The sequence below is a fragment of the Apodemus sylvaticus genome, chromosome 5 (genome assembly GCF_947179515.1).
Source record: "Apodemus sylvaticus chromosome 5, mApoSyl1.1, whole genome shotgun sequence".
Taxonomy (NCBI): Eukaryota; Metazoa; Chordata; class Mammalia; order Rodentia; family Muridae; genus Apodemus; species Apodemus sylvaticus.
Genome location: NC_067476.1, coordinates 65,761,164 through 65,770,742, shown reverse-complemented (window position 1 = coordinate 65,770,742; position 9,579 = coordinate 65,761,164). Strand labels below are relative to the sequence as shown.

The following is a 9,579-nucleotide window of genomic DNA, read 5'->3' as shown; positions in this document are numbered from 1 at the left end:
AAATTCACCAGGAGTCCTTCATTCTCTCTTCTCATCTTGGTGGGCTCTATAGCCAGTTCCCCTGTTGCTCAGAGATGTGGAGGCAGTTGCTAAGAGACAGTGAAACGTCATTACCTGGCCCTCGAGGAAAAAAAGGGGAGTGAGAGAGAGAGGGGAGGGGAGAAGGATGAAGGGAGGGGGAGAAACAGTAAGAGGGAGGAGGGAGGGGAAGACCTGGCTCTGGCGGAAGCCACACACCAATGCAGCCTCGGCACCAGCTGAGTTTCCCAAGAGGCATTCAGATTCTGTGAACTTTCTAAGCATCCTCTCTCAAATTTCCTTTCAGCATAAAAGAAGGGGCACAGGGACCACAGGACAGGAAAACGCAGAAGATGCTGGCCTGGGATCCAGGAGACATGGAAGAGGAGAGTCGGGGGAGGGGAAGAGCCGGATAGGCAATCTGTTCGGAAGCTAGCAAGCAAAGGAGCGGGGGATTCCAGGATGAGGGAGGCAGAGCCGTGGTGAATTCGTCTGCGGCAGATTGATGTCTGTGTCCTTGGAACAGAGTGAGTAGTCTCCTGAGGGCCCGTGGGAGTATAGCAGAAGACCCCGTGGCTGAGAAAAATGAGTCTGTATAAGAGAGTGCCGGGGTGATTTCCCAGTGGGTGAGACTGAGGCTACGAAGCAGTGGGAAACTGGCAGGGGGAAATGACCGACCGAGCGAGCAAAGGGATAAAGGAGTGGGGGGTTGTGGGGGCAAGTGAGGACAGCAGGTGAGTAAAAGAAAGGCTGAAGCCACAGAGAGTGAGGGGTGAGGCCCTGGGTGGGATGAGCTTCTCCATCTCTTTGTAGACCAAGTATGTGTGTGGGCTTAAGCGGGAGGCTGGGAGCTGGAGAGTAGAGCATGAAAGGATGCTGGGGTTAGGGCGATGCTGTGGGGTAAAAGATGCTGGGGTACACTGGGGTAGGGAATGTGTGTAGAGAGAAGCTGGGAAGGAGGACAGTAAGTGTGTGTGTGTGTGTGTGTGTGTGTGTGTGTGTGTGTGTGTGTGTGTGTGTGTGTGTGAAAGAGTGGGGGGAGCTGAAAGTGGATAAGAGGGGTGTACAAACTGCCAAAGCTTGGATGCATGTTTTTCTTGGGGAGTTGTTCAGGGTGGGATATTTGGTGCTTACAAGGGTGGAGCTATGGTGGAGCCAAAGAAGAAAATGCACCCAACTCCGGGCAGAAACCTAGCAGAAGGATTTCAGGTCAGAGGGATATGGTTAGTAGGTGGGTGTAGACCGGGTTCTGAGCTCACTGCGGTCCTCATCTGCAAGACAGTAAGCAAAGAACTCTGTGGCTGGGGACAGATAGGTTCAAAGAAGAAAGAAGATTAAAGTAAGGGGGATTGAAGTAAGACAAGGGGACTAGGCGAGGGGGCAGGGATGTGGGGACCCTGGATTTCTCTGCCTGAATGCGTTTCTTGTTGACAGAGTGGCTTCTGCCTCTGCCTGCTGAGTGCACAGCTGAGCATGGTGACGACTTGAAGACATAGCCCACGCTTTTCTAACTGACCCCTACCTGTGCCTCCAGACTCATGGTGTTTTCCAGATTCAGGGGTCCAGACGGTGGGTGTCACTTGGGACTCACCCCTCCCTGGGACGCAAAGTGCACCTCTTGAGATTCCAGAGGCCACGGAGAGTGAACAGTCAGGCTTTCGGGAGCCCCATGGGTACATACTTCTCCCCCATCCTAAATCTCTGGCCCCAGGTCTTTTGTGAACTCATGCCCACTGGGCCACCAAGAGAAATGGCCTCTGGGACCTTGAATGCTAGAGATCAAGGTGCTGTTCTGACTTCCTAATCAGTCCCAGACCTAGGACAAGGCTTAAGTTTCCTTAGATGAAGTGCCAGGACCTTTAAAGGGCACCTTTCATCTCCCTCACATCCTCCTCTGCCCCACCTGTCAGACACAGCACAAGAGGAAGCATCCAGCAGGCATGGGTGACAGAGGCACAAAAGATCTGCAGGGACCCTTCCAGGACCTGCTGACAGCCACTCCAGCTCCATCCTTGTTCCCTTCCTATCTTAAGCTTTGATCATCCTTTCAGACCCTGGGGTACTTCACCCGGGTCCTCGCTCCCCAGGCTCTACAAAGGGACATCCTATGGATCGTAGGAAGTCCTTGGGTGTTTAGAGGCTCCCAAGGAAGTGTGAACCATGATAGCATTCTCGCAGAAGCCCCACCTTCCAGACTCAGGCCTCTGATGTAGCAGCCTCCCTGTAACTTGACTGTTGGACCTAGGGACACCGCTCTCATGGGCTCCCTACAGCACTGCTGCTGCCAGCTGCCAAAGATGGGTGACACCTGGGCCCGGCTTCCCTGGCCCGGGCCTCCCCACTCAGCCTTGTTGCTGGTCTTCTTCCTCTTGGCAGCTGGGGTGAGGCACGCTGATGCGGGTACCAGTTGCCCAGTCCTTTGTACATGTCGTAACCAAGTAGTGGACTGCAGCAACCAGCGGCTGTTCTCCGTACCCCCGGACCTGCCAATGGATACCCGCAACCTCAGCCTAGCCCACAATCGCATTGCAGCTGTACCGCCAGGCTATCTCACATGCTACATGGAACTCCGCGTGCTGGATTTGCGAAACAACTCCTTGATGGAGCTGCCCCCTGGCCTCTTTCTCCACGCCAAGCGCTTAGCACACCTGGATCTGAGCTACAATAACCTTAGTCACGTGCCAGCCGACATGTTCCGGGAGGCTCACGGACTGGTGCATATCGACCTGAGCCACAACCCCTGGCTGCGGAGGGTGCACCCCCAGGCCTTCCAGGGCCTTGTGCATCTCAGAGACCTGGACCTCAGCTATGGTGGCCTGGCTTTTCTGAGCCTTGAAGCCCTTGAGGGTCTCCCGGGGCTGGTGACCCTACAGATCGGGGGTAACCCATGGGTATGCGGCTGCACCATGGAGCCCTTGCTGAAGTGGCTTAGGAATCGGATACAGCGCTGTACAGCGGGTAAGAGAGATGACTTGACAGGTCACCAGGCAGAGGGTTTTCGGGAGTAATAATGATGATGGTGGTGGTGGTGGTGGTGGTGGTGGTGGTGGTGGTGGTGGTGGTGGTGGTGATGGTGGTGGTGATGGTGGTGGTGGTGGTGGTGGTGGTGGTGGTGGTGGTGGTGATAATACTGTGCGCCATCTCTTGTTCAACAAGTATTTGTTGAATATATGAGACACATGTTAACTGCTAAAGAAGTTCATTTGCTAAACAATCAGAGGTCCCGTGCCTGTATGATGCCTATGGTCATAGAGAAGAAGGCACACAGCAAGCAGTGTGGTGGAAGCAATTGGTGGTATTTGTTGAACTTCTGCGGTGAGCTGAGTACCTTGGCATACATTATCTCAATGGGCCCCCAGTTTTATTATCCCCATTTTACAGGTGAAAAGTCTGAGAAATTGAACCACTAAGAAGGCTTCCCCAGAGTTGTTCCCTTAGAAACTGGCAGAGCCAGAGATAAAAACACATCCATTTGACTTCTACTCTACTCTAACTCTTGTCAGTACTGAGACAACTCAAAGAAACAATCATGACTAATCCTATTTATTTTAGTACTTACTATGTGCCAGTCCTTATTCTAAGCATATTTCATGTGTTGGCTCCTCTTATCCTCACAAGAACCCTGATGAGGAGGAAACAGAAGTATAGGAAAATTTAGTAGCTTGGTCAAAATTATACAGCTACCGGGTGTTGGAGTGAGGATTCAGATCCTAGCAGTCTGGCTGTTCTTGAGCCACACTGTCAAGAATCAGATCCTGAACTACAAAAGCCAAACTCTAAGCTGGCCAAGCAGCTTTAGCAGAACCTTCAAGGTTTATGCATGGGGTTGGCTTCTGGGGAGAGGGGCTGGAATGAGATAGTTAAATTGGAGAGTCTCAAACAGTAGACTGAGTCCTGAAAGAGCCAGTGTCATGGAGGTTTGATGGACTCTGCTCTCACCCAGTCCATGAAGCCTGGCCCCTTGGCAATAAAGTTCAGCCATGACCCCAGCCACTAATTCACTTATGGTTTAGCACCAAGCTTTGGCCTAAGGCCCTGGTGTCAGAATAGTAGGAGTTGCTGGAGTCCCATCCCAGGAATTCCCTAGAACCTAAAGTTCACCATGCTTAAGGGGCAGGGGGGGGGAGGGGGATCCAATGCTGAATGAGGGGAGAGGGAGAGGACTGAGTGGGGAGTCCAGGACCAAAATAACTTAGGGGGGCTGTGGGTCACGATTCCAATGTTTCCACAGAGCTGTGGGAGGAAGTTCTCCAGTACCAAAATAGCTGGAGGCTGAGATGGGGTGATGGTGGGGGCTAGGATGGGGAGGCTGCCTAGAGCCATCTCCCTACCAACCCAATGTCTCCGCAAGCTGTGCCTCCCTCCTTCTTGTCACTATTGACAGAAAGAGCCTTCTGGGACACTCAGCCCTCACTACTGTAGAGATACCTCTTCTGCTGTGATCTCTGACACCCTTGCTGCCCCGCAAAGAAGGCCTGGCTGCCTCAGAGAGAACATGGGGGCATTTCCTATCATTGTAGACTTATACATCAATTCAGACAAGGGACCTGAGCTCTTAGCAGAAGAGAGAGAGGCTCTAGTTCCCATATATGAAGGCTCATACATCAGTGCAGGCAAGGGACTCAAACCTCCAGGAGACAGAAGAATCGGAGGTCTCATCAGTTAAGGTTCAGATATCACTGCATGTGAGGTACTTGAGCTCCAGAGAACCAAGGTGGTCCTCGGGGCCCCATCCCTCTCTACAGAGGAGAAGTTATGGTTCATCTTAGAGGCCAAATCATGCTACAGTAGGTAGAACTGGATGATGTCACCCCCTCTAGACAATTTTGTATCACTTCCTTTCTTTTCTCCGTGTAAGAGTCTCCTATTATCTATGCTTGGAGGCAGGATTCAAACATAGACTCGAGAAAGCTACTGGGATACAATATGATTTCAAGATTGGTCTCTTGACTCACCAGAGAACTTTTTCAGCCCATAGCTTCCCATCTTTTGGGACAGCTGTGTGCCCTCAGCCTCCTTTAGCTAGTCTGCATTGTTCCCACTGAAACTTTATAACATAAACAATCAACTCTGGAAGTTAATTATCTTCTAGTTTACAGAAGAGAGCTGTAAACTCTTCTTCTTGTGAGTCAACTCTGAACATGACCAGAACCTAGTCAGAGTCTGGGGTCCCATGCAAACAGCTTACTGGGATTTACTCAGCCCATGACTTGGAAAACACTGCATCCTTATCCCCAACATGAATGAACACACACATACACACACAGGCACACACACACACACACACACACACACACACACACCTATACAAACGTACATACATGCACACACATACTCACACAAACACACGTTAGGATGATAATATGTATGCATATCCATCCATCAAAGGGATCAATTTAAGCCCATCACTTTGTTCTTTGCCCTTAAAAATTGCATAATGAACAGATAGCATTGACACAGCCTATATTCTGTACACTGTAATTTTAAAGCCTCACACTGACTCGCTTGGAAAATTTAGTTTGGATTATTCCCTTCTTATAAAGGTGACACATGAGAGACAGAAAGGAAAAAAATAAACAGGATTTGCTGAAGGTTAGAGCTCGATTCATATTTACATCCTTACCAAGGGCATATGGCGTTACTCTAAAGCTTACTGCCCAGATCTCTGGGTGGAACTGCCCCCAAATGCCATACTTTACTTCCAAGACAGACTAAGATTAGACCACTGATAACCATCGTGCATTTACTGACGTAATCCTAAAGGACAGTTCCACAGTGCTGGGAGAGAAAGCCGTGCCACTAAAGGAGCAGCCTCTTCCCTCAGATGTCTGTGTACAGAACATGACCCTCCAGTTGACACTTGAGAGACCCAACTATGAGCATTATAGCATGTCACCTACTGCTTATTATGCATCAGAAACGACTGTGTGCTTTAACTCTCTGAGTCCTGGTCACAGCCCCAGAAGGCAGATAGTATGATTATTGCCACTTGACAGATTAAAGCAAGAAACAAAAAAGCAAGTTACAGATGGACTAAATATCCACAATCCCACAACTGATGAGAGGTAGGAGAGGAGTCTACCACTCACACTCTGGTGACATGGTAGCTCCAGAGGCTACACTGTTGACACTGTAATCTGTGTATCTGGAAAAACCACAGGAGTAAGGGGAAGGCTCTCATTCATTTAAAAAAGATCCATTGAGTGCTTACTATGAAGGAATGCTGTTCTGGTGCTGTTCTGAGACTGTGGAAGAAGCCTCTCTTCAAGGGAAGAAAGACAGTAATAAAACTGTCAGCAAGGACACCATAGGGAAAAATAAAGCAGAGTTGTTGTGATAGGGCCTGTGAGAGAAGCAGGCATGGGTGTTCCCCAAGGGAAGGCGTCAGTACGCAGGCTGCACTGGATAAAATCACAAAGGAAGTGCAAGAGAGATAGATTAGAAACTCTATCACAGAGGCAAAGACAGAGGTGCTCCCTAAAAAGAGACATGGGTGGGGCCATGGGGGAATGATAGAGACATGTGTCTCTGTAGCAGAATAAAAACTGGGAAAGTGTCCTTGTCACCCTAAAGGGGTTGTTGACTTGCTCTCTGTGCAAAGGAATGTGTGGGGCAGAGAGTGACATGTCCAGATTCCAGCTTTCATGTCTCACAAAAGTCCTAGATCCACCACTGGGAGTAACTGTAAAACTTTTCACAAATGCTAAACTCCATGAGTAGTAAATTTTTACATCTATAAAACTAGGCAAAAAAAGTTTTGAGGATGGTTGATGATACATATATTTGAGGCATAGAAGAGACTCAACGACCATCTGGAAGGGGGGTAGTGGGAGGCTTTTCCATCCCTTCTCTCCCACAGAAGTCTCACCCTATCCCGGTTCTGTGTTGCAGATTCTCAGCTGGCTGAGTGTCGGGGGCCCCCTGAAGTTGAGGGTGCCCCGCTCTTTTCACTCACGGAAGAGAGCTTCAAGGCCTGCCACCTGACTCTGACCCTGGATGATTACCTCTTCATCGCATTTGTGGGCTTTGTGGTCTCCATCGCTTCTGTAGCCACCAACTTCCTCCTGGGCATCACGGCCAACTGCTGTCACCGCTGGAGCAAGGCCAATGAAGAAGAGGAGATTTGACACAGGTGCCTCTCATCCCTCCATGCTGCTGCCACTGCTGCTGACCACTGGACACCTTGTATCACGGTGCCCTGGCCACCTCCATCATAGCTCAAACAAGGTTGGAAAGCTAACTTTGTATGAGCATCTATCTACTTTGGGCCAGACACTGTGCTAGCAACTGGGAATGAAAGACAAATTCAATCCAGTCCCTGCCCTTGAGGTACTTACTTCTAATAAAGGAAAGCAATTCCAAAACATCCTTTTATGACAAAATGCTAGTACTCTGAGCATAGAGTAAGGGAAGCCAAGCAGAGGGTCCATCATCTGTGCCTCACGAAGTCCAAGAAGAATTGTAGAAATCATCTGTTAAGTAGAGAGGGAAGGGTGGACATAGCAAATGATAGACATAGTGTGTAGATTGTGTTGAGAGCAGCAAAGTATTCCCTGTGGCCTAAATGCATAGAGGAGCTATGTGCAAAAGCAAAGCACATGTTGACACCCAATTTTGCAGTTCCCACTGCTGCCTGCCACTGCCCTCCAGGAGTGAGATAGCCTCCATGCCAGACACCTTGACCTTTTCCCACTAGCAGCTTTGGGGTGAAAGGACCTTCCAGTGACTTTCTTATACTGCCCCAATTCCAGTCTAATTGTGTGGTAATCACCCCCAGCAACCTTCCTCCTATCCCTGTCTCTGCTTTTGACTTAAGCCTTGTCTTCAAAGAAAAGACAGGAAGCCTCACAATGAGGCACCAAAAATCTTGGCACCCTGGGACCCCAATTTATGTGACTGTTCTTTCCATGGTGCTCACACCAAAGGAACTCACCAGGAAAGTGCACTGTAGGGTGCAGATCCTAGCATGGCAGTGCCCCCCCTCCCCAGCAGGAGGACAAAGCCACTACAGGATAGTATATCTTCTCTCCTTATAACTCACTCATTTGAGCATAAAGAATAACTATTAATTGCTGGTTCTTGCTAATGTCAGGCGGTATGATAAGCTCCCTCCACAACAGTTTCCTTTTACACATACAACAGCCCTTTCAGGGGGATTTATTGTTCCCATTTGGCAGATGAGGTCACCGGGCTCAGAAAAGATAAGGTAGCATGCTATGTGTCTATCAAAATAAAATCAGTATTCTTCATCACAATTCTTTCTAAAGCTATATAAATTCAAGTTCAAGTCATGCTCATGAAGTGGCTGATAAGGACCAGGCACTCCTCCGGTGTGGTTCTATTTGCTGATTCATCTCTTGCCATTCTCACTGCCCGGTAGTTTTTGTCATTCCCACTTTCCAGTTGAATTCACTGTGGAGAGTTAGGATGCTTATCCAAATTATCTGTATAAACAAAGAGTATGACAGGTGACGCCACTGAGGAAATATGTATCTAATCAGTCAGAAACCAAGGACTCTATGGGAAACACGATGCTCAACCGTCTTTGTCATCATCTTCATCTTCCTCATCCCTGTCACCTGCTTCATCGTGATCTTCCCTGTCTCCTTGGGCACTGGACAGTCTAGGATGCTTCTTTTGTATTCTTCTCCTGTGTGGGAAACAAGTCAAAATGATGTCTTACAGAATGGAAAGCAGAGGCTAAAGGTTGGGTGTGCCTTCAGCCTAAGGCTGGACTCAGTTCTGTCATGGTTCTCTTTCCAGTGCTTCCTCAGGCACCTGAGGGAAGAGAATGTCCCAGAAGCCTGCATAGCAGCACTGTAGAATTCAGCACTCATTATAACAATAATAATCACAAAACCCAATAAAAGGCAGTAAAGCCCAGCTGCATACAGACTATGTTCACGGTGAGGCAACTCCAGCCTCTAAAACAGAGGCACCACAAGTGACATCTAAACAGAAGACGCCTCCTTAACAGAGTATAAGCACATCATTAGAACTGGTGGCTGTGATGACTGTCGTTTTTTTTTTTTTTTTTTTTTTTTTTAATCAGATCTTTGGAAAACAGGAAATGTATCTTCTACTGTGTTGTGTTGCATGAGAAACTGAAGGATCTGAGAAAATGATAGGTGAGAACCCCTATACAGGAGATGGGGAGAACCTTTCTGGGCAGGCCCAGTCCTGTTAGCAAGGCTGGCTTGGGTAAGGAAATGAAAACAAGAGCTTTCTATCTTGGCTCCAACCCTAGCAAGCATCCATCATCCACCCTGCTGCCCAGCTGCCCTAAAATGCATGGAGAAGGGGAACATGTCATATTCCAATTCATCTGCATTGACCTAATCAGCCAAAAGAGACCCTGGGAGCTTTTCCCCTCACTCTTGCTTTTAATGCCTAGGCCAGAACTCTGCTCCTATGAAATATGACATAGAACTATGCCCTGCTCTCCCTGACCACTCAACTGTGGCCAACAGTGGTAGACCCCAGCTATTCTCCACAAGCTAAGCTTATTGCCTAAAGTGTTTTGGAAAGGAACTTTTAGAAATAGTATTCCTGATAAAAAAT

The 9,579-nt window shown here is 48.6% G+C and overlaps 1 protein-coding gene across 1 annotated transcript; it reads left to right on the top strand.

Moving 5' to 3' along the window:
• Window positions 1-263: 263 nt before the first annotated feature.
• On the top strand, window positions 264-9,050 carry Lrrc55 (leucine rich repeat containing 55). Its single transcript, XM_052182856.1, has 3 exons — window positions 264-545; window positions 1,453-2,976; window positions 6,910-9,050. Exons 2-3 carry the CDS (start codon window positions 2,277-2,279, stop codon window positions 7,143-7,145), a joined length of 936 nt encoding a protein of 311 aa, XP_052038816.1. The 5' UTR covers window positions 264-545; window positions 1,453-2,276; the 3' UTR covers window positions 7,146-9,050.
• Window positions 9,051-9,579: the final 529 nt, after the last annotated feature.

Coding starts and splice junctions, on each gene's coding strand:
- Lrrc55 (XM_052182856.1), top strand. CDS start 2,277: ATGGGCTCCCTACAGCACTGCTGCTGCCAGCTGCCAAAGATGGGTGAC. Junction 2,977..6,909: donor GATACAGCGCTGTACAGCGG/GTAAGAGAGATG, acceptor TCTGTGTTGCAG/ATTCTCAGCTGGCTGAGTGT.